We start from the raw sequence: 25,668 nt of genomic DNA, 5'->3' as shown, positions 1-25,668 counted from the left end.
ACAGAGACAAAGCATGGTGCAGGAGAGCATTGAGTCAGGACCAGAAAAAGGTGGAATGGTTGTAGTGTCTGTCTACGATGTCAAAGGCTTCTGTGTGAAGAGGCTGCCTGGATAACTGTGAGATCATGCAAGCAGGTACTGCAGTGTAAATAGTCTCTGGTTTATAGACATGCAGTAACATCACTATCAAAACAGTTAGTGTAGGTGTGTCCTTCCTTAACATATTTGAGTTTCACTGAAAGCTGGTTAGACCCAGTCTTATTGGAATTCATGCCTAATGCCTCCTTAGGAAACTGCAAAATGCACATTTGATCCAAATGTTTAACTGAGTTTAAGTCAAGTTATTTTGATTCTTTTATCATCAGAAAGATAATCAGTTCTCATGGTATATATTGTAAATAAGAGGTATGTTTTGTACACAAGGATGCAGCTGAAGCATTTATTATGCTCTTTTTTGTACCTGATTTGTTTGAGCAACGTTTTTAGCTTCTGACTAAACTTCTGAGAATTCTCCAATCTACAGGGATCTGTGCTGTTTTTATGTGCTGGAATGTTTTCATTCCTAAAAAGTATAGAGCAAATTGCTCTCCCTCTACAAAGAAAAAAAAACTTAAGTAAAAACTGCAGATGATTATGAATGAAGCCTTTAGCAGTAAACTCACTGGCCATGTGCCCCCCCATACCCCCTTCTACCCCTTAAAAAAGAACAAAAAACTCAGCCCTCCAAGAATGGTTCTTGTTTTCCTAATTGCTTTCCAGTTCTCCAGTACCCTGGCATCTAAATGAAGACAAGGAGTGGCTGTGGTTAGACAGTTTCCCCAGCTTACATAGACATGATGCTTATTTTGTTGAAGGGAAACTTAATTTGGAAAGCAAGTTGTTTTGATGGTTCTTTGAAATGTTTTCACAGGAAACTCAAAACTCATCTTGCTTTCTTGTGTTATTACAGGATATTAAACATACTGGCCTTGCTATTTTTTGAAACACTCATTTCTGTGTACCTGTAGGCAGCATTATTTGTCACAGGCCTTATGGTGCAGTTTCAGCTGCTCTTTTTGACCTGTAAAACTAAAAATGCTTTGGGAGTACTCTTTGTAAGCTGTGAAGAGCAAGTAGTCTTCAAAATTATTTGTGGTGCAGATCAGCAGAGGAACTCAGGAGGCATTTTGAACACGGGCAGGCAGCTGGCAAGGCAATGTTCCCTGGCAGCAACAGGTTCCAGAACTGGCTGGTTCCTTAGCTCTTCAGAGCTTGGATTAACCTTTCAGATGCACTGCAAGCCCTCTCTCTTTTCCAGGCTTTGAGGGAAGATAGCTTGGAAAGCATCATGAAGCACAAACATTTTTTTAATTAGGAAAAAAAAAGTGTTAAATATTGAGTGGAAAAAAATATGCAATTTCAGTGTTAACATTTTTGCAGAACTGTGCGGTTTCTACAGAAGAGGTATGTGAGTATGTAAGTTATGAAAGTTAAAACACCTTTTACAGTACTGTAGGAGATAAGATGGTTTTTATTTATAAATTACCAAGTTTTAATTAACTCTGTTTAGACTTCATTTCTTGCATTACTTTAATCACTGCATGGTGGATCTGCTTCAAAAAAAAAAATAAGGGAGAGATTCTTATTCATCTGTCAAATAGAGTGATGATGAAATTCAGATATTCTTTATGATTCTAGCGAGGAGCTATTGCCTGCCAGAACTTGCTTTACTACAGAGTTGCAGTGCTTTCTGAAGCAGTGGAAGTTTCCTTCCATTCCCACTTAGAAACGCTGAGAATACTGAGGGCATGATACAGCAAAATCTAGAAGCTTTCTGGGTCAGGATTCAGTGAAGCAGCAAGGGATAATAGGACCTTAAGTTTTTTTTTTTGAATTATTCATTTTTATCCAAAAATCTGGTTCTGATAGATGTATATTTTTTCCTATTATAAATCAACCACTCCTCACAAAAGAGTTGTTCTCCTGCCTCCAAGCCTCCACAGCACTTTGTGTGCCATCATCCTTTGTACACTCGCTTTGTGTGTGCTCTGCCAGATGAGTTCGCGTTCTGCCTTGTAATTGAGAACCTCAACCCATCTCGTACTAATGCAGTGTATAAAAAATGCTTTATTGAAAAGAAATAGGATTTGGATTGTTATGCTAACATTCAAAACAACAACAGGGAAGCTTAGATGCTGTTGTTTTGAATGTCTGTGAAGTTGACAACACTGTTCCATTTCCTTGCCGTGCTGCATGCCTCAGAATAAGTATGTGGAAAATGGGTGGGATATGTGCCACCGGCACAGCTGCTGCCCTTGCCTTGAGCTAGGATTTTAAACAGGCTGCACTCCTATTTTATGCTCTTATTCTGCGCATCTGAAATATTTTTAGCCTCGCTATTGTGCGCTGCGCTTTCCAGGGACGCTCCTTGGGCTGTGGCAGAAGCGCAGCACAGCTCTGGGCCGGGGCCTTGGTGTTCCTCAGTCCCGCACGTGCTTTCACATCGGACTTTAAATAATTTAAAAGAAACCTGAAGGATTTTTTAACAGATGGAGAGAGAGAGAGAGAATTGAGGTACATGGGAGCAGCTGGATACTGAAAAAAAAAAAAAAAAAAAAAAAAGTAATCTGGATGTTAGCAAACCGCTTTGCTCGGAAGGTATCTGAAAAGCCCACTGCAGTTTGCCCAAAACAGGAGATCCGGGGTTTCCACCCGAAGAGGAGGGCAGGCCGTGCGGAGCACTGGCGTTAGGTGTAATTAACAGTCTCCAGGCTTTAATTATGCCCGCGCAGCACTCAGGAAAACCCCTCCCGGGCTGCTGAAAGGCACCTGAGCGCCGCTGGGCTCCGCGGCCGGCTCCGGCGGGCACCGCTGTCTCTCGGGGCTCGGCGGCCCTGAGGTGAGCGCCGCGGCCCTGAGGTGTGAGCGCCGTTCCCCGGGCAACCGCCCTCAGCGCGTGCGCGCGGGACGGTGGGGGGGCGCGAGCCGCTTCGGGCGCGCGCCCTCCCACTCCCGCCGCGCGCCTTTCCCTCCCGCCCCGCGTGCGGCGGCCGAGGGGAGCGGGCGGGGGCGGGGCGGGGCGCCGAGGGGCGGCTATGGTGGCGGCGCGGAGCTCTCCGCCCGCGACTTCGGCCCAGCCATGTGGTGCCTGCACTGCAGCTCCGAGAGGACCCAGTCGCTGCTGGAGCTGGAGCTTGACAGCTGGTAAGCCGCGCCGCGGGGCCCCGCTCGGCGGAGCGCCGTCCCGCCGCACAAAGGCGCTCCGCTCGCCGCCCGGCCTCCTCCTCCTCCTCCTGCTCCTGCTCCTCCGCCGCCGGTCCCGGAATGGGGAAAGCGGGCGGGGAGCGGGGCCCGGCGGGCTCCGGGTCGGTGCGGCGCGGAGGCAGCGTCCCGCCTGCAGCCGTGGCTCCGCGGGGCCGCTGCCGTCCGAGCGCCTCTCGCTGCTGCTCGGCGCCACGCGAGGTGCAGAACTGCCCGAAGCTTTCCGAGGAGCTGTGCTTTGGTGCGTGCCTGGGCGTACAAGAGCACAGCGCGCTTCTCCTCGTTAACTTTGCTATAGTCTGAGAAATCACATGACTGTCGAGCGTCCTGCCTCGGAGCTGTCGGGGTGCGCGGTGCCCCGCAGCCGGCACGGGGCTCCAGGGCCTCTGAAGAGGGCACGCCGAGTAACTGCTGCGAGAAAAATGGAAATTTGCGTTTCTCGTGTTAACATGCACGTCCTCTATATCGCTGTGATGTTGTTAACTGAGTAACACGTCAAAAATACAAAACTGCAGTTCTGAGCCGCTTGAAGGCTAGATGTACAAATCAGCGTCTGGGCTCCAGGCTCAGGCATCCGTCTGGGCTTTGGGTGGTCCTGTGCGGAGCCAGGAGCCGGACTCAATGATCCGTATGGGTCCTTTCCAGCTCGGGATATTTTATGATTCCAAAAAATAACTTGATGACGCTCAGCGCTGATTGACTGCTGCAGAAATCCCCAGCTGAAGAAAAGATAGGCGATGTCTTAAATTGGGTGTGTGCTCGGGTGGAGAAATATAAAAGGAGGAAGTGACTAGATTCAGTGTAACTGCTTGTGACTTGCTACAGTGTCTTTCCTGCAAAAGAAAGGAAAAGGGTTTTTTTTTTGGTAAGAAAAATGTTTTATAGTATTGTTTACAGTCGTGCATTTAAGCCTGTTTTTATCCTAAAGGAACACAATAAAGTTGAGCTGGTAAGCTTCCTGTGTGGAGTTGGCAATGTTTGCATAAAGCACATTACATTTGCATGGCTTGCTCATAACATAATTCCTAAATGCTACTTCAGTTACACGTTGCCTGTATTCACGCAGTAATATTTTGCCATTCAGTCATTGTTTCAGTGTTTTTTTCCTACGTTTGCACATTGCTATATAGGCACTTCCTTTCAGTGAAACTTGATTATTCTGCCTGATGTGTTGAAAGAGGAATTGCTGAGTGCTTAGTTTGGATGGTTGTGTTTAACTCTTTCTGTTCTTGTGGCAGATACTCATGAATAACAGAACTCATCGCATCTATATTGTGCTTTCGGAGAACTCAAGCCCTGCTGAATAAAATGACCCATTTCTCATTTTGCATTTACTTTTGTATCAGGTTTGCTTTGTTGTTGTGTTCTCCTGTTCCAGTTCTGAAATTGCAGCTGTTGAGGGTGCTGCCGCGTAGTGTTCTGCTGTCTTTTTTCAGTCAGTTAAATAGATGGCCTAGTCCGTGTTGAGATTTTGTGGGTAAAGTCAGCTATCGTCTTTTTTTCTTTTTCCTATTTCTACTAATCTGATCTAGTTAAAGATACCGATTCTAATACGTGAGGTGGAACTGACCAGTGAAAGTTATAGCACTCAGTGTATCAATAGATTTTAGTTGTTTCTTCACCCCTTCAGAAGCTCTCCTGGAATCCTGCCACAGTTGAAAACAGTTTGCACTTTCAATCCTTTGAATGCCTGTAATTTAATACTTTGAATACAGGTAAGGAAGCTCAAAGCGTTCCGTTTTACACCTGAAAAGTCCACATGCCAAGTAGAACAGTAACTGGTTTGTTGCTCTGCTCAGAAGTGTGTATGGGAAGGTTGCTAGGAGCCGAGGCAGTGAGCTGTGGCTCTGGAGGAGGTGTGTTCGCTGGCACTCGGCAGGGTGCTTCTCTCGAGACCTGGGACGTGGTTTCTTCTCAAGAAAGAAATGGATGGCCTTACGTATTACTTCTCACCTTGTGCGAATAATACCCTGTGGTATTTAATATTTCCTCGCTTATTTCAGCTCTGCTCCTTGATGTTTAACACCCCTCCAACCTGGACATCAGGCATCTCTAGCAGACCACTGGGAAACACACATGCTAGAAGTGAGATGCTGCTCTACTAGGAAAGCATGTCCTCTTGAATCCTGTGTGGTGTTCCACTTGGAATTCAGGGCACTGTATTGCCCTACCTTGATGGCTTCAGCTGTGCTTCTCTCAATGAGTAATTATCGTAGAGCTATCCTGGAAATTATCCACTAGGCTTTCATAGGATCTCATGGATCCAGACTAATGCACCCTTTGTTGTAAACCCACACAGCTCCCAGTTTTTGCCCGATTCTGACAGATGCAAAGGAATGGTTCAAGCTACACGGTAGTTGTGCTTGTGTTCAAAAAAACTATGGAGCGCCAGAATTTCAGGAGAAAAAAAAACTTTGAGCATCATGATACATGGACGTAGATTAACTGGGTTGTGCCTCTTGTGCCTCTTCATTGCAAAGGTTTACCATCGTTTAGGAAAGATGCAGTAAGGATGCAATTTTCTTAATCTTTCAGCATTTAGGTAGCTATTTTTTTTATCAGCATCAATGGGAATTTTATCATTAATTTCAGAGCTGGGCATATTTTAATCACAGTAGCTGTCAATCAATTACAGCTTTTTATGTTTATTTAATAACAGAACTGCAGGAGGTCTCAGAAACTGTGCTCGAGATGGAGCCCTGATTGCCCTAGTTGTTACGTTCGATGTATGAGGATGTGCCCTTAACCTAGATATTGCCTGATCAGCAGAACACTCGAGTATATGAACAGCATTTGAGGAGAAAGTGTGTTAGTGTGTTGTTTTTAAGTGCTTTGTTTAGCTTTCATTTATATTTAAGCAGAACATAGGTACAAGCCAAATTCACATTCCCAATTTTACTTCTATTTTCTGTTGTCTAACAAGACTGTTGTGTTGTAAGAACAGAATCAAGCCCTGAACTCTTAAGTTCATTTTTTAGCATCTTGTATATTTCCATTTTACACCGAAATTTATGTAAACATGAATTTTCTTTATTTTATGCATCTTCATTTTCCAGAAAATAATACCAACCGTGGGCTTTTAGCAACACTTACTAACCAAAACCATTTTAGTTACATAAATATAGAACTTCTTGCATCTTGCAGGAATTAATTTGAATTTTATTTTGGGTAAGGACAATTGTAATTAGGGTACAGACAGGGATGGCAAGTTTTCTGCACTGCTGTGATTTGACTCCAGGTTTCCAGAGAAGAACAGATGCTGCTTTAATCCACTGTAGCACAAAGCCCTAGTATTATGTTAAAGAGGACTGCAAATTTAGCTAAATAAATCTTCTTTTGCTTCTTTACGCTAGACAAAGACATTTTCATAAAATTATCATGAATAATTTTAAATTATAATATTTTAAATTGCAATTAATAAAGTAAAAAAAAAAGCCAAGTTTTGACGTGATAAAAAAATCAAACTCTTATCTCTGTGGGAGAAGTGCAGTATTGAAATGATGGCTTTGGGAGCCTTTAATTCAGGAAATTGATGTAGCGTATCTGATAATCAGATTCTTTCAGTAGTTCAGTGTCATCTGAGTTGAACTTGTGCTTAGAAACAAAGGACCCAATTCCCTGTTGCTTTGTGTTGTGCAAGCAGAAACAAAACGCAGCATTTGTGACTTGGTTTCCGTTCACATAGTGACTACGTACAGGGTGGGGAAATAGACGAAGAATCCAAAGTCTATCAATCCCGTTTTGAGGGGTGCTTCCATTGTTTGGTCCAAAAAATTTCAGTTGCCCCTTAGAGATCTTCCAGATTAACAAGGATGGGCATGTCAGGAGTTCAAATGCGGTGGTAAGACCTGAGAAAAAGAAAATTAGCTTCTTTCTGTTTGTTATATATATATATATGACCTCTCAGGTCATCTTTATGGCCCGATGTCGATACAAACCCTATGTATTTTCTGTTACAGGGTGTATTTACCACTATTCCTACATCTTTACTACATAAAGTTCACAAATTTACTTTCATTTATTTTTCACTCCCAGCCTTCATGGGTAGAATGGACCAGGCTCGATCTCAGATCACGTGGAGAGTTAAATACAGTGGGCGCTGAAGCTCAGACGTCTCTATGTTGTTGTACATAACTCGAGTTTAGTGTGTTCTTTGTAGTGTAGCCTACTGGCATAAGGATTATAGCTGTGATCGCGTCAGTTTTCATGAGTCGAGATGGGCAGACTGTGTCAGCATTGCCCAGAGCTCTGGGGATAGATCTTCAGGAAGGAACGGACAGTTTAGGTGGAAGCACCCCAGCCTGTAGAGATAACACCAAAGAGGGTGTTTCCCCTCCCCGCCTGGGGGGCTGTGCTGAGGAAGTCATCATTCAAATGAGGCGGACAGCAGCGTTCCTGATCCAGCTGCTGTTCTGAGCGGTTAACAGTATTTCTAACAGAGCAGGCCTGCATGAACCCCTGACTTTCTGGTTGTGTTTCTATTTAATTATAGCTTTTCTCTCTGCATTCTCAACTGGGAATAAAAATTATCTTTATTGTTCTTGCATGGTTCTGCTTTATTGTAATGTGTGGGTAAACAGCTGCTTTGTTTCCGTTATAGAGGTGTCTGGGGTGATTCACGTGCTTTGAAGTTAACGACATTTCACAGGGTGTTGAATGTTAGATAATGTTTTCAGCTGTTCTTAGATTCTCAAAAGACTTCATTATTGCTGTTCATATATACTTTATTTTGTGATAATTGTTTAGGAGATAATCAGTGCTGTGAAGGATTGACTACAAACTGCTTTCAAGAAGGAGCTGATCTAATGCTTCAAGTTGGGGAGGGTGGCACTTTGCAGTGAGTAGTATTCTGTTCATGCCAGTCGTAGTCCCTTGTGAGGCAGAGAAGAGAGGATTACCCAGTATTTATTGGAGATTGTCTAAAATGGTAACAGACTGTTGCAGTTTTGGATTCTTTCATGACTAAAACTTGATGGAGGTGTTTTTGATTCAGTTAGCCTAGAAGAACAGTAGTAGTTAGAGTTTTCCTGTGCTGCTGTAGCGCGGCACGTTGCACAAGATCTTTTCTGACAGTCTTGACATTTTCTAAATCTGTTTTTGCAAATAACTTGTAAACGTCTCATTTTGATTCACGAAAAGGTGACCTTGTTTTCAGGAACTGGGCTTTTGCCCTCATCCTAAGGACCATTTTCCATTGAGGAAAGATCTGCGGATTAAGTCATGGTAAATAGCTTGTAAATGCTAAGAATGATCCAGGTTCTGTGGTTTAGACCTTATGTTCTCTTGTGATCCATCAGCCTTATGTGCCCAGGTGAGGCACATTGTATCAGCAGAAGTCAGGGCAGGTTCCTGATGCTCCTGTGAGTCTGAGTTGCAGAGCTGTTCTGGGTGTGTGTGCTGCACCTGAACAAAGCTGCTGCATGCTGCATTGTGGCCGAACGGCCGCTCCAATGCTGCATGTACGGTAGCTCCTCTGTTTTTCAGTATTGATTGAAGGTAACAAATGGAACTTAAAGGACATTTTAAAATATTATAATGGGTGGGCTTTGTAGAGCAACATTCTTATAGTAAACTTTGAAATAGCACCTATAGATTCTCAAGACCTGTGTCAATTTATTGTGATCAATGACATGGGTCAGAAGTCCTGCTGAAAACCTACATTTAATTCCTCACTAACAGAAAATGAACTATAAAATGTATGGACTCAGCACAATGGAGGGGAAGTGTAAAAGGAAGGAAGCATGTGAATGAGAAAATGCATATCAGCTTTTCAACTGATGAGAGACTGTAGGTAATCTTCTGATGTCTCGTTTGTGCTAAGAGTGAAGATTCACATATGGTACGACTCAGTGTGTCTGCAAGTACCTTCTGTCTTTGGACACATTGCCTTGAATCTAAGTAACATCTAAAACAATTTGTTTTCTGCTAAACTCTAAACAAAAGATCTCTTACCATTTTGTTTCCCTGAACATTAAGTTCTGTACGCTTTAATATAAATGTAGGGTGTGTTGCATGGGATAAAAATCTCACTCTTACGAGCCTATGATTAAAGGCTGGTTTTTAGTGGTTCCCTTCCAGTCAGTGACTGCACAGACATCTTCCATGCATGCAGAATGCTCAGGGCCGGTTCCTGTTCTCACTGAAGTTGGAGCAAAACTCTGAACCGAACTTCACTGCAAGCAGGAAGAAGGCTTCTGTGTTCTCATTTATCGATTTCTTTCCTAGTTGGTGAGAGTTTCTCATGTCTGTATGTGTTTGTGTGTGCTGAAATTACTCTGTTTTCCCGTAGAGAAAACCAGTGAAGGCTGTTTGTCCTTTTTTGCTTGTTTTTATTTGTTTCAGACTCAGCACAAGGTAAATAGCAGTCAAGACAGAGGGTTTAAGCAGTGTTTAAAACTGAATGACAGCATTTTGTATATTAGATTCAGTCAGATCGTTAGAAGTTTTTTTTTTTCTGGCCTGACTGTTGACAGTCCATGTTCATTTTGGATTTGGATTGGCTTTTGTAACTACACTGCTGTTACGACCTCATCGGGTCTATCTGTTAATTGAGGGAGAAGTCGAACCACCACTGAAAGTTGCGTATACTGTGCCTTATTTGTAATCATTTCAACTAGAAAAGAGATAAAACTTTAAAATGGGCCAAATTATAGACCTTATCAAGTATGTAAGATCTAAAATGAGGATATGATTTTGTTCTACATATAAAATCTAAATGCCTGAAACTTTGTATTACTAAGAAAACGGGATTTCCTTAAGGATCTTTAGACTAATTCATATTTGTGTGATAAACATAGTCCATAAGAGGGGAAAGAATATTATTATCACAGAATGTTAGGGATTGGAAGGGCCATTGAAAGATCACGTAGTCCAATCAGTCCAATCCCCCTGCAGAGCAGGAGCACCTGGATAGGTCACACAGGAACACGTCCCGGCGGGTTTTGAATGTCTCCATAGAAGGAGAGCCCACAGCCTCTCTGGGCAGCCTGTTCCAGAGTTCTCTTACCCTTACTGTGAAGAAGTTTTTTTCTCGTATTTATGTGGAACCTCCTGTGTTCCAGCTTGCACCCATTGCCCCTTGTCCTATCACTGTATGTCACTGATCATCACTGGATTATCCACCAAAACCAGAACGGGGAGAGAAAACTAGTATTTAGTTTCTTACAGAACCTAATTACCAACAAGATGATTTCTCAGCAGTGTCACTCAGCATCACCTCTGGTTGCCTTGACACAACAGCTGAAGCCACAACAGAGGTGAAATATGACGATAGCTGGGATGAGATGCCAAGGATTTTTGTATTATATCAAATGCTGCTTCAGCTGTGCATGCAAATGAATTTTTTTCTCAGATGCAGAAACTAAATCTTCCTTTTTAAAATTAGCATTGTGTAAAGGTCATGTCATGATGTTATAAATGGTAGAATGTGTTTTAATATCTCACTATCTTAAATACATGTCATATGTAGCATACGTCTGGCAAATAAGAGGATTTGAGGTGCTGAATGATATATCTGAATAGATAATTAATAGTAAAAGTTATATACTTACACTGAGGAACTCTACCAATTTATAAAACTTCTGTTTGTGCGAGTTCACTTAGGAGGAACAGGGCAAAGTCTGCAGTGTAGGTAGAGACCTTCACAGATCTAGTTAATGTCAGGTAGTGCAGTTAAACTTGAGAATATTTAGCTTAAGAAGGTAAACATCTTTGTAAAGAATTTTCTGATGTGAGTGTGTTTTGTGTTGGCACGCAGAGAGGAGCTGACCTTAAAAACAAACCTCTAAAAATTGGGCTGATAATTTTGGGAACTCTTCTAGCCACAAGCCTCACATTATTATACAGCCTTATTTTGATATTATTTTGTCCACTTTTTATATAAAGTGTGGAATATGGTCACTGCTAAATGAACATGTGTTGGGTGATGATTAACACAGATAAGCAGAGAATGACGTGCTTTCTTTACCTGAGATAGAAGGTAACTTCTATAAGCAAGCTGTGCTTAAGTTCTGTTGATGCTGTCAGTCTCTTTTGTTACTTTCCAGCTGCTAAATAATGAAAATAAAGCACAGCTTTGCTTTTAGCGGAGAAGCTTCACAAGACATTAAGTGGATGCTGTGGGAGTGTTGCTTTTTTGTTGATTTTAACCCTTTTGTAGCAGTCTGCTAGGCAACACACTGCCCTGTTTGACGTAGACAAAGGTGATATGTGAGGCATTTAACCTTCCTTCTCCTCCTTGGAAGCTGAAGATAATCTCAAGTAAGCTCTTCTCAAACATACATTCTTAGTTCTTAATCTATTGTAAAGGTTGTTCCCTTAAATGAAGTAGAGTAGATTTTTGTTTGGTTCTCCTTTTAACTTGTTTGTGTGCATCCCTACTTCAGAAGAAAGGGTGCATTAATTCCTAATTCTGCTTCAGAGAAGAGAAAATGATCTCCCATCTTCCCCTGCTCTCTGCTGTTTTTAGTAGGATGTAAGGTTGAGGGTTAAAGAGCCTTAAAAATAAATATTGTTTTTTAAAAGCCTTTCAGGGGTTTATTCAGTGGGAATTAAAGTTCAGTAGTGTCCAAGTAAGCAGATGTTTGGCTTTTTCTCTAAGTTTGAATCCAGGGCTTGGACCAGAGAGCAAATGGAAGTTCACAAGGCACATAGTGGTGTTTTGTCTGCGGATCTGGTCACGCTGTCAATGGTCCTCAAAGTGTGTTTTAACTGGCTGTTGTTGGCAGTCTGTTACACAGAACGTTACAGAGCAAAGTGCTTGGTTTATTAGTTGTTAGTTTTCGCTTCTGAGAACATGCAAATTTTGTCTGGATTTTTCTTGCAATGATATATAACTTCAGTAAGATGAATTACCTGGGACATTACTTTGATGTACATTCAAAGGTTTCATTTGTTTTTAACAAAAACAGCTGAATTGGTGAGAGTGCATTCTAAGTAAAACAAGTTGGTCGATACTTCTTTCCTGGATCAAAGCTTTTGTCAATGCCTGTGAATACTGTTGTCCGTCATAATGGCTTTGAACTTTTGACAGTGTATATTTGAAGGTAGATTGGTTTGTTAATGTTATTGCGTTTATTGAATTTGGAGATTTGTGTAAGTTCTTCATAAAATTGACTTTTGTGTACTAGAGCAGTACAAAACAGAAATGGGAATAAGAACTAGATTCTAATCTGTTCCAAATTGTACTAATAATACACTTCTGTTCAAATATTCTCATCCCATTGGGGATTATTGTATTGTGGAGGAGGAAAGAAAAGAAAAATATTAAAAAACTAGCTTGTATGAATTACATATGGCTAGTTTTGTATTTTAAGAGGTTACATTAAAAACTTTCTGCAAAGAGTAATTTGAGATAATGCAATGCATACATCAGAGCTTTAATTAAATACACCTCCAAGCTTATAGTAGAAGGCACCACAGGTACAGAAATGCAAGCCAGCTTTGAAGCAGTGGTGTGCACCCTTGTGTCAAATGAATCATATGCTCAGATTGAGTTGCCTCTTGGGAGTCATAGTTTTAGTTTGCTGTGTTCTGTTTCTCATTGCAGTGTAAAATTTCACATTTAAATTAGGACTTTGTTGCACTTGAAAAGACAAAGTTTTATGCAATAAATTAACTACTGTATAGGTTTGTTTGTATGTGGAATGCTTAGGTTTGACCTAAACATTTTTGCCATTTAAATGTGGGGTTTTTTTTTTTCAGCATTCATGTTGGAAGTGTCTGGTCATACCAGCTGTTCTAGCAGCTGCCATTGAGCTGCTCTCTGTTACCCAGTTCCACAGGCGACTTCTGGTCTGCATTCTTTGGGCTAGGTAGAGAATTTGGATCGGTTTCAAGTGGGTATTTATAATTAGGAGTTATGATCAGAGTTTGACTTTTTAACCTCCAAGTTTTAAAAAGAGATAGTTGGTATAAAACAGATGTGTAAGCACTTCTTTCTTCCTGAGCATTTGGGCCTATTTATATAGGACATATATTTTTGAACAGAGTAGAAGATTTACTAGGAATCGTATTTATGAAAAGAACTTTTCATCTAAAAAGCGTCAGTCTTTTTGTTTTGCATTTAAATCCATCCTATGCATAGTACGTTTGAGTCCCTAGGTATCTTGATACTTCAGTTGTGGCTATCGTGGTAAAATTTCAGGAGAGCCATTGTTTGGGATGGAAAAAAAAAAAAGAAAAAGGAAGAAAATACCTTGCTGAATTGTTCCCAGTGGATACAATGTAAAGGGAACCAGCCTTCTATGCACTTTTCTCAAACACAGGAATAATTGACATGGATTCAGGGAACATGCAATTAAGAGAAAGGACAAATTTTATTGAAGGATTTCATGAAAAACTACTCATGCAAATGCTTCACTATTGCAACAAGTAAATGTGTAAATACTCCATTAAGCTCAGTCTGCTTCAGGTTGTGCAGGCTGCCTGGATCTTTGACTGCCGTTTCTGGCATGCAATCCTCTACAGCAGTCGTGCTTTAGAAGTCACCTGCTTCCTAAACAGCAAAGCGTGCGTCATGTCACCGCAAGGCTGAGTGCTGGCTTTATCCTCTGGGGATAACCAGGGTGATAAGTTGGCAGTGTTTTTCAGAGTATTCATGGTGCTTGTTCGTACCTCCCGCAGTTCAGAAGAAAATTGTTTTATTTTGCGTACCTTTGAATTAATGTTTATTATTTGAGAGATATCAAATACTATGGAAAAATCGAAGATGTAACAGCACAAGTGCATTACACTCTCATACTTATTTTAGGTCCAGACTTTTTGTACAAAATGGCTGTGATGCAGCTTGGTTCTCGGGAATGTACCATCCAGTTGTTAGGGCCTGTTTTCAATTTCACATCTTTATATTGCACTGTTGAAAGCCCATTGTAAATGAATGATGAAAATTACTAGTGATTGCAGAGAATGTTCATTGGTAAATTCATTTTTTAAATACTTACTCGGAGGGCTTTTTAGTTCTATTTTAAAATACTGCACGCAGTTTTGGTTTGGCATTTATATTACTTGGAAGCATGTTGAATTTCCTTGTTGCTTTTGGTTCCAAACAAAGGCTACGATGTACTGGTTTCAACATTTGGAAGTTTTCTGTAGGCATATATTCTCATTGTCTTTGTATTACAATCCTCCAAGCGTGCTGGGACGCTTTGCAAGTTGCAGACTGTGAGGTTTCTGGGGCAAATGGGAATACGAAGTGAGTCCTTGCATCTGATATTAGTGAGCTCAGTACATCCTCTTTATGCGCACACAGTCTTAAAGATAAGGTAGTGGGCCTCAGAAAAAAAAGTGAATTTCAGCCTTTTCTCATTGTCCTCTGTCATCCAAACTGATTGTTTTGCCATTATTCTAAGAGCAATGAGCAAATTTGTATTCATGGAAGAGCCTGGAGTTTGCTCTTCACGGGAATTAAGTCTTCAGGACTCTTTCCAGTTTCTATTTTAAGTTCAAATGTTTTGAAGCTTTCTTATTTTTCAAAATTTTATCCTTCAAAATTTTGCTTTTGCTAATATTATAGTTGATAATGTTGGAAGGAACGTATGAATATAAGGCCCCTACAGTTCTATGAAAAGTGAAAAATAACAAAGAATGTAGTAGATATTCAAATATCCCAATTAATGTGTTGTTACAAAAGATGGTAATGAGTTTAGTATTCTTGTCAAGTAATTCTAGCCTGTGTGATCAGAAGTAATGACTTCTCATGTAAGCGTGTAAAATGAGATACCAGGAAGAACAGACCTGCCAGGTTCATGCAGCTAGAATGCCCAGAGAGGAAGGATTGGCTTCATTCGTGGCTAAGCACGTGGCTGCATTCAGCAGTGGACAGGGGAAGAAGGAAGACAGAGCTCTTTCTTGTTAGGTAATTCCTGAGATGAACCTGTCGCCTGAATAGTGGGAAGCAAGTGTATGAAAAGAAGGAAAAAATCCAACAGACCTTGTCCTAGTTAGCAGCAACCTCTACTTTGTATTTTGTCAGCTTGGATCTGTTGTATCTGTGGACTAAGGTAGCATACAGCTATGCACCGTGCTATTCAGGTTTGACATCTAGGCAAATGAGTTAGAAAAGCAGCTTCTTGGCAGCCACTGCCTGCATATTATTGTGAGTCTTTCATTCAGGGAGAGCACTGGGCTTTGCTTCTGCTGCTGTTGGAGCTCAGTGCGCAGCGTGGGTGAACGTGGGCTTAGCTGCACTGCGGGGTGACCCCTAGCTCGCTGCCCTGCTGATGGAAAGAACAGATCCTGCTCGCATGCGCAGATGTCACTTTGGTTGATGGATTTTAATTTAAAAATATTTGCAGAGTGTATCACTCAGCTTTTGCAGGAATTCTAGAGCCAAACACACAAAAGAGAAGAAAATGCCCAAGTCCATCTATCTTTGGTATTACACTGGTTCATATTGGAAAAAGCAGAGTTGATCTGGTTTTTTGCCAGTAGTTTCACATTCCCACTGCTATGTCAAAAATCCCATACTCAATTCTTTCCATTTTTCTCCAAGCTTTTCGTCTTCCCATTTGTTCCTCGATACGGGGTGTTTCTTAATGGTAGTTCAAGTTGAGGTCTCTGCAGGAAGAAGATCCCCGTGACTATTTTTGATAAAATGCTGATTCAGTCAATGCTGCCCACTCTTTCAGAAAAGTCATTTAGATATTCAAAGAAGCAAAGATTTTCCATGGCTATATTCTGAAGTTCTATTCATGCAACATCATGAATTTTCAAATGTTTGATTTCCATTTTCTGTTTAGCACTGTTAAGCTGCTCATTCTCTGCTCCTCAGTAAAATACTGGCATGCAACTGTTCTCGTTTTCTGTCTTGGCAGATTATGAATCTCTGTTTCCTCCTGAGACAGGAGTGCGGTTCTGCAATTAAAGTTTTAGAAAGGAAAGGTTCATGTCTCAACTGTTCTGCATCCTCCTGAATTGGAATGCTTGCTGGATTGCTCTTGTCCCAAGTAATATGCTCTTGTAAATTGCAGGGAGGTAAACCCACCTCATCTGTGAGTTTATGTACTGAAATTAGCAGTAATTCTACTTGATATGAGTAGGTAGCGGATATCAGAGGCCTTAATTAGGAATTTCTTTCTAATTCTGCTTGGGACTTGGTCAGTGTTCTCATCCATATAGGTCAGTGTGTGCAAGGCGGATACTGAGGGAAGTAATGCTCCAAGTGCTCACGTGTTCCCATTGTCATGGAGGACTTCTGCTGGGTGTTGTTATGAGCTCGGAACAGAGCCCCTGATGTTTTTGTCTGTTGGCATTTTTAGTCAGAGGATAGCTAAAAGAGCCTTCTAACCCTGCAGAGGCTGGCTGGCTGAAGCGAAGGTACCATTGTAAGCACACACTTTTTCAGAACAGACATGGACAGGATCATTCGGAATTGCGTACTCCTGCTGCACAGCGCTCTGCGTGCGCTTCCTCCATAGCAGAGCAATACTTTTTGTGGTCATTAAAACTTGATACAAGTTGTATATATTGAAATATTTTTAATTTCCAAACATATGTAAAGTAGTAATAAGAAGAAACGAAGCTGCTTTTCTTTGTCAGTGGAATTTTCATTTGTATGAAATAATTTGTGTGAAGCCTCAGCTCTTCATCAACTAACAGGGAAGAAATGAATGGGAGAAAGCCTTCAAATATTCCGTATTAGTTGTGCACGCTCTCTCACTTTAAAGGGCTGTCGTGCAGGAGGCTGCACGTTGTAAAAGGTAATTACTTTCCTGCTTCAAAGGTCTGACGTGTGATGGCGGGGAATTAGGCCTGTGAGCAAAATGAGATCAAGCATTCCATCTCATTCAAAGCTCATGTTTGAGTTGGGAAAAAGTACGAAAGAAAAACTGAAAATAAAGAAGCTTTAGTCAGAGCCTTGGGTAGATCTGCTTCCAATTTCTTCCTGATTAGGGCAGTAATATTTCTGTTGAGAAAAGATTAAGTGATCCATTGAGGATATCATTATTAAGATGCCAACGTGAGATGGTTATCGGTCTGGAAGGGTTTGCAAATAGTTAAAAATGCCACGGAACTTCAGAAGAGGGAAATAGTGATAATTCTTGAATTCTTGTTTCTTTTGACTGGGTTATAAAAGACATTTACCGTATGTGTATGAAAAATACTTACAAATAAGATTTAAATTAGGAACCTGTGATAGTCTCTTAGTTCAACAGAACAGATAATTGTGTTTGAGTGTTTAAAGAGAGGATGTGGAGGGTTTTACAGTAGTATAAATGTATTTAAAGGCTGCTCTAGAGAGAATAATTTGTTTCTTTTAATGGGTGGTTACACAGTTTCAATGTCACTAGCAAAACTGTGGTCATTTGTCATTCTTAAGTTGAAAGCCATCTGTGTCACTGAGGGACGGGATTTAGTTTCCTGTCAACTTCCTTTTTGGAAAAAGTGATGTGTGTAGACTGAAAATATTTCCAGCTTGGGTAAAGTATGTTTGAAAATACTTTTTGGGTAGAGTCATATTTTGATGGGCAAAGGAAGAGGATTCGCAAAGAAAGAGAAACTTCAGTTCTACATGTTTATAGAAACATTTTGAGACATCTTAGGGACTCTTTTTCCCCTGCACTTTAAAAAGTACACAGTGTTCAAGCTAGGAGAGTTTTGACAGCGTTAACCTTGATCTCTTCTGGCACTGCAGTCCGGTGGAGAATGTTCTTTCAGAAGTCGCTCTGTACTTTGAACTGTTGCAGGGACTGCTGTGGTATGTGTGCGTAGCAAGGATCACAGCATTTCATTTCCAAGAGACAACAGAAGGGCTTTATTTTTTATGTTCCTGTACGTGTGAATGAAAGCAGTCTATGAGCTAGAGCATACTGGGAGCATGTGGAATGTTATTCTTTTAGAGTTTGGATGTACCTGTTCCTAAAACGAAAGGTAGGGGAAGTGCTGCAAATGCTTGTGTTTCTATGTGTTTCTGTGTGTGTGAAGGTGCATTTACTGTGTCTTCAATAAAAATTTTTTTTAAAAGAAGTAAAATTTCATTTTTCTATTAATACTCTGTGTGTGTGGTATGTGGTAAGTAGTAAATATTTATGTGAAACTTGAAAAACAGATACCGTGGAAGAGAGAAAGTACACTATTGTAATGTGAGAATGTCCTAATGTAAATATCAAACAAATCGAAATTACCGTTAAAGTCATTAGTGCATCAGGATAAAGCTTGACTAGAATTCAGTTTTAAAATGTTTCCTATTGTGCAACTCTTTAATGCAGAGGTGTTTGGTTTTTTCTTTATTGCATAGCAGTGACAGCATTCATGTGAAAACAAAGTGTTTTATTTGCTGGGTAGCTCCTACTGTGTATTCCCTACCTGAAAATATTTTACTTTTATTATCTAGAAACACGGTCCCTTGGGATACTTCAATACAAAGCATGCCAGAAGTATCTCACGGGAGCCATCTTTCACTAGCAGAGAAATAAATGAAATTTCTCCTGGAAATATTTTTTCCCAGCTTTAGTTTTGAGAAATGTTACAGCACACAGGATCCCATTAAATCTCCTTTGAGTAAAGTGAAAGTAATCCTTTTATGTTGAACTCTAAAACAATGGTAAGGAAGTACTGGTTTTATTTGCCAAAGCAAGGAAAGAGATAAAAATAAGCATCTGTCATTTTGAAGTAGAATAATTTGGAAAAGATCATAACAAAATCTTCTACGAAATGAAGTTTTCATTTACTTTACATTGCAGTTGCTAAGTTACTCTGGATGCTACTAACAAGTACTATATGAAGTTAAATAATGCTTGAAATCTCCATTCTCCTGCTCGGCTCACCTTCTGAAGGTGACCTCTGCAACAAAAGTAGAAACTTGCTTAGGTTATGGTGAAAAACGTGATATTTAACACAATATGTATGTTACCTTGTAATATCTGCATCTGAAATTGAACTAAATGTGCTTGATGGCTGCATAGAATTATACTAAGCAAAACTATGCTATTTGTTACTGAGGATTTTGGTACACCGTACTCACCAGAGGATTTTCCTGTCTTCTCATTGTCTCTCTAGTGTTGAGGGTGAAGCTCCAAGTAGTGAAACTGGCACATCTTTGGATAGCCCGTCTGCTTACCATCACGGACCTATAACACACAGTTCGGCTATAAGTCCAGACCATTACGATCATTCAGCTTACGGGCTGTATTCTGTCTCCCCTGGACAACAAAGAACTCGGAGGCCAAAACTTCAGCACTCAACATCAATACTGCGAAAACAAGCAGAGGAAGAAGCTATTAAAAGGTCAAGATCACTTTCTGAGAGCTATGAACTCTCTTCAGACCTACAGGATAAGCAGGTATTTGAGCTTTTTTACCTCATTTATGACAATGACAACATGTCTGTAAGCTGGAAAATTTCTTTTTTCAGCATCACTTCAGTTAGGATGCTGAAAACAATTTTTTTCCTGCACCCAACTTTGTTCAAAGTGAATGCTTCTGAATTTTTTTTTAAACTCTGTCATATCCTCTGAAGAAACACCTAAAGGATACGTTGATAGTGTTAAAAGTAAAAACTGTCAGGAGTGGTGATTTGGTGCTTGAGATTAGTACTGTTTGGAAGAATGTAATAGTGCAAGATGGTTTTCTAAGAAAATTAGTCATTTTGAAATCGGGATAGCTTTGCTGCTCCTGAAAGAAAGGAAGAGCCTGTTACTGCTGGTATTCTCCTAAGTCTGCGAGATGAATTCGAGGTCTTACCTAGTTTCTGTTCAGCCATATACTCCCATATGCTTTACAAAGAACTACATAGAGGCTATGAGGAGGGCCACAAAAATGACCCAAGGGATGGAACACCTCTCCTACGAGGATGGGCTGAAAGAGCTGGGGCTGTTCAGCCTGGAGAAGAGAAGGCTGCAAGGTGACCTGATAGCGGCCTGTCAGTATCAAAGGGGAGCTACAGGAAAGGAGGCAGACTCTTTAGCAGGGTCTGTGTGATAGAACAAGGGGAGATGGCTTCAAGCTTAAAGAGGGTAGATTTAGGTTAGATATAAGGAAAATGTCTTTTACAGTGACAGTGATGAGGCATTGGAAAGAGATTACCAGGCAAGGCTGGATTGGGCCCTAGGCAACCTGCTCTAGCTGTGTATGTCTCTGTTCATTGCAGGGGAGTTGGACTAGATGGCCTTTAAAGGTCCCTTCCAACTCCAAGGATTCTATGATTCTGTTCTGTGATTCTATGATTCAAAGCCTTTGTCCTTGGAAAAGGCATTACTGTAGGACAGTCAGTTTCAACCTTTCCTTTTAAGCTTTATTCTAAACGTAGTTCTATTTGAAAGATATTTATTGCCATGTAATTTCCTTATTTAATGTTTAAAATCAAGCCTGAAATAGCTTAAACAGATATGTAAGATGCACTGAGTTTCACTGGTGGTTAATGCACAGTAGCCAGTACCTCATCAATTCATGTGAGTTTTTTGTTAGAGATCGCTCTCGCTACAGTGTATTGTGAATCATTGCAGTATAGTGCATAGTCACTCCAACTTGTATGTTAACATGGACAATGTGAAATTCAGCAAAATTGTGTAGGTAAGAAACAAACTGCTCTTGATTTTGGACTATCCATTGATAGTTAGCGAAATTAATGGGGGTTAAGTCTCATGTACCATCTGTTTGTTGTTCTAAAATTTCAAGTTGGAGAAGCATATAATGTTTTTCCAGAGTGACCTGGAAGAACAGAGCTGGAGCTCTGACTTAAAGTTGAAGCCAATGTTTTAGATAACAAGTATGACTATAGGTTTGCTCACCAAATTTTGCAAATATTGGGGAAATATCAAGTTCTTAACTCTTGATCTGTCTTATGCCTGGTCTGCTATTAAATTGGACCTTCTTGTGAGATCTAGAACGTTACTTCCTTTTCTAGCCTCGGCAGTTTTTTGATGGTGTTGCATAAGAGATGGATATAGAGTGCTAGGCTTACTAAAGAGATGTCCTGCAATGCAGATATCCCACAGAGGCTAATTCCGTGTGTCCTTTTATGCCAACTTGACAGAGAATGAGGACTGCATATGTTATTCTGTATTTGTTCACGGACTACTACGCAATAAAAAGTGACAATGATACATAAAGAAAGCTTGATACCTAAGAGCTGGTTAATGCTCTTTAAAAGCTCTCAATGAAATCTCAGAAGATACTTAAATTATTTAGGAAAATGTCCAAGGCGTTACTTGAAAGCAACGTGCATTTAAATATGCTTTGAAAGGTGTGTTAAATATGCATTAAAATGTTTTAGAAGCATCAGTCATAAGTTTAGTAAATCATCTAGGCAAATTCCAAGATACTTTTAATTAAAATTCCCACCAAAACTCTCTGATTTATGATAATCAATTATGATGTCATTTTCTATGTAAACCTGAATGACAACAGCCTATTTGCAAGAATGAAGTCCAGATTATTTTTTATAGGAAATTAGTTTCCATCATTTGTCTTGCAATTAGTCCAGCAAAACAATTTCTTATAACTTATTTAAACACACACGACCTAATATATTCTGTGGATAGAAGTGGTAGTACATGTGTGACAGCAGTGGCAGGGTTGTGATAGAAGGTTTTAATCATGCTTTTTTTCACTTCCAGAATTCTTTACAAGTAATTTCATAGCCTCCTAGACACATGCAACAAGTAAAATGACTTCTCCTTGGGTTGAAAGGCCAAATATATTTTAAAAGCAAACAGGGATAAATTTTGAGAGATGTTCAGAATCCTATCTCAGAGATCAGTCACGGCTTTGTGAATTTAGTTTTTAAAAGTTAGATACAATCAGTATCTTTAGTAATCAGTATCTTAGCAGTAATCTTGACCTGAGCACATCTGGGCATTTGGCCTCATCGGTTATGCCGATAACCACGCAAAATGTTTTTTTGCATCTAGAACAAAAAAACAAGACAAAACATCAGTGATTTGCATTTAAGAACAAACTAAAGCATCGGTGATTTTCACTTAGAAACAACCTAGCCAAAAAACTCATCTTTATGTGGCAAGGAATTGGGAACAGTTGAACCTCTCAATAGCACCAAAAGAAATACTTCTTTAGCTGTTCCTGAATGGCAGACACAATGGACTAGAGAATATTTCCAGTAGCATTTAGTTCCTTCCTCAGTATGCGGATGATGCCTCTCTGCACATCAACATCTGAACTTAACGATTACTTGGAGACATCTCTAAAGTATGTGGCAGGGAGAGGTGTTGAGTGCATAAGCATGTGCATGAGTAATTAAAGTGTTATGTCTAATGATAAAAAAGTACCTGGATTTGTGAGAGAGGAGAAATGACTTTTGAATCATTGGAGTGTTATGAAAATTGCATGAACCTGCATGAAAGCACTGTCAGAAGCCTGGTGTTTGTGTGGGTAGTACTAAACATACTGATTTGTTAAGAAGGTGTTCTGTTTGTAAATAGTATGGATCCAGTAAAGACTAACAAGGAGAACAGAAATTAATTATCAGGAAATATGGAATATTAATCTTATTCGGTTGTCTTCAAATACAGAATATTTCTAATGTTTTGGAGAGAAAGATTTGAAACTATCTGTAGAGTATTCTAAAAGTACTGATGCTATTTTCTGGTTAAATTGATAGCATTTACAATATATTTATTGTGTATATTCATTCTGTTAATTGGAAACATTGGCAATGCTGAGTGTAACTACAAGAATGAAAATAGCTACAAACTTGTCTTTAGAAAGTCTAAGAAACATGTTCTTGGTTTGAGGAAGACTATACATGGGGATACTTTCTCAGAGCAACCTCTCTGGAAGGGTCTAGCCTAGGAGGCTTGGTTTTGCTTTCATATCAGGCCTTGGTGAAAGTATGCTACCTGGTTTTTATTCATGTAGAAAGTGTTGCATGCTTGGAATAGCAACAGCCACCTTTAGAATTTACTACTAAAATATGCCAACTTGTAACAAACTTCAATTTCTCTTTCATAGCAGCTCTCCCTAGAAAGAGCTACTGCATTTTGTGGCGTTTCTAGGCTGTCTTGTCTTTGATATGGGCACACCAGTGGTAACGTGTGGAAACAAACTTTAAAACATACACGAGTTTCTAGCACCTTAACTTTATATGGCACAGTTCGGTTCACACGGTTGTATTTTTGAGTGTATTTTTATGGTGGTCTCTGCAAATGACTATTCACTATTTGTGCAGTAGTTTGTCTGGAGCTTTGAGCTTTTACTTTCAAAAACAGTGTCATCTATGAAAAAGTTGCTGAAAATTAAAACTCTTAATTTTTGCTGTTGTTGTTGTAACCTGCATCCGGTTATAAAGTAACTGTGTTCCCTCTTTCACAGGTGGAAATGCTAGAACGGAAATATGGAGGCCGTCTCATAACTAGACATGCTGCTCGGACCATACAAACAGCTTTTCGCCAGTATCAGATGAACAAAAATTTTGAGCGTCTTAGAAGTTCTATGTCTGAAAATCGTATGTCAAGACGCATTGTACTGTCCAATATGAGAATGCAGTTTTCCTTTGAAGGACCTGAGAAAGTCCACAGCTCTTATTTTGAAGGAAAACAAGTTTCTGTTACAAATGATGGGTCAAAGCTGGGATCCCTGGTGCAGTCTGAATGCGATGACCTTGGAGAGTCAGCTACAATGAAGTCTCCAGCAACATCTACTGACTTTGCTGATGCTATAACAGAGCTGGAGGATGCTTTTTCCAGGCAAGTGAAATCCCTCGCAGAGTCCATTGACGATGCGCTGAACTGCCGTAGCCTACATTCTGATGAAGTCCAGACTCCGGATCAAGTCAGAAGTCGCGAAATGGAAAGGGATAGCTGTGCTCAAACTAAACCAGCAATCCACAACGTGGATCACAGGAAGCTCGATGAGATGACAGCTTCGTATAGTGATGTTACATTGTATATCGATGAGGAAGAGTTATCTCCACCCCTTCCCCTTTCCCAGTCTGTGGACAGACCGTCCAGCACAGAATCTGATTTGAGGCTCCGGTCAGTGAACTCTTCTCAAGAGTACTGGTCCATGACCCACAAAGATGATAAGATAGACACTGATACGAGCTGCAGGAGCACCCCTTCACTGGAATGTCAGGAACAGAGGATAAGGATGGATCACCTACCATTGCTAACTATAGAGCCACCCAGTGACAGCTCAGTGGACTTGAGTGATCGCTCAGAGAGAGGTTCATTGAAGAGGCAAAATGCATACGATCGAGGAATCACTAGTCAACAAGGAAGCCCAAAACATATCCCTCACAGTATTCCTGCCAAGATTATATCCCGAGAGGAACAGGAGGCAAGACATAGGCCTAGGCCTATAGATAGTCATTTAGCTATTAATGGCACAGCAAACAGACAAAGCAAATCAGAGTCTGATTATTCTGATGGAGACAATGACAGCATCAACAGCACTTCCAACTCTAACGATACAATAAATTGCAGCTCAGAATCTTCTTCTAGAGACAGCCTAAGGGAGCAAACTTTGAGCAAACAAACATACCACAAAGAAACTCGTAACAGCTGGGATTCCCCTGCCTTCAGTAATGATATTATCAGGAAACGCCATTATAGAATTGGACTAAACCTTTTTAACAAGTAAGTGCAGTGTTTCCTCCTCTTTGTGTTTTTAGCAACATGGACACAGAACAAGGAATGTTTTACTTGAATCAAGTGAGTAAGAATCATAGAATCATAGAATTAGGTAGGTTGGAAAAGACCTACAAGATCACCCAGTCCAACCATGCACCTACCACCAACATAACCCCACTAAACCAGGTCTCTCAACGCTATATCTAAACGTTTCTTGAACACCTCCAGGGACGGCGACTCAACCACCTCCCTGGGCAGCCTGTTCCAGCGTCTGACCACTCTTTCAGAAAAGTAGTGTTTCCTAATGTCCAGCCTAAATCTCCCCTGGCGCAACTTGAAGCCATTCCCCCTCGTCCTGTCACTAGTTACAAGAGAGAAGAGGCTGACCCCCAGCTCACTACAACCTCCCTTCAGGTAGTTATAGAGAGCGATGAGGTCTCCCCTGAGCCTCCTCTTCTCCTCTTCATTCTTCAGAATGTAGTCTGATACTGGCTATTCAGTGGAAAAAATAAGCCCAGTGTTTTCATAGAGGTGCTAAAAGAAGTAACACATTTTGTATACGTACTCATATATAATATCTCTAAAAATCAGCGTAGGCAGTTGTTATAACAAGCTACCTAATTCAAATAACTGATTTGTCTGCTCATGTTAGCTGGTCGTGTTATAGTACTTACAAATTGTCATCTTCGTAGTTAAACAGCTTCAGAGGGAAATAAATACTGTAGTAAAATTAAATATGGTTGTTTAATTCTGTTCCATTTTTTTTATGTTTGCAGGTATAATACATTCAAAAATTTCTCCTGCCCTAATCATGTATAGTAAAAATTGTCACACCGGCATTAAAAATGGCAGGCAGTGGAAGATTAACTTCATATTTAACACAGGCAGAGCTTGAAAATTACTCA

At 40.4% G+C, this 25,668-nt stretch overlaps 1 protein-coding gene across 6 annotated transcripts in view; it reads left to right on the top strand.

Moving 5' to 3' along the window:
* IQSEC1 (IQ motif and Sec7 domain 1) overlaps positions 1-25,668 on the top strand; it is a 323,384-nt gene that overhangs the window by 257,636 nt on the left and 40,080 nt on the right. For 5 of the 6 annotated variants that reach the window (XM_021409295.1, XM_021409294.1, XM_021409292.1 and 2 more), the window contains 2 exons: positions 19,237-19,519; positions 23,505-24,769. In XM_021409295.1, the coding sequence (XP_021264970.1) occupies positions 19,237-19,519; positions 23,505-24,769 (1,548 nt within the window). Of the gene's footprint in view, positions 1-3,010; positions 3,184-19,236; positions 19,520-23,504; positions 24,770-25,668 lie in introns of those variants that run through there. The other variant, XM_021409297.1, reaches the window with a different exon arrangement.

This window comes from Numida meleagris, chromosome 11 (genome assembly GCF_002078875.1).
Source record: "Numida meleagris isolate 19003 breed g44 Domestic line chromosome 11, NumMel1.0, whole genome shotgun sequence".
Classification (NCBI taxonomy): domain Eukaryota; kingdom Metazoa; phylum Chordata; class Aves; order Galliformes; family Numididae; genus Numida; species Numida meleagris.
This window is presented reverse-complemented; position numbering and strand designations above follow the sequence as displayed.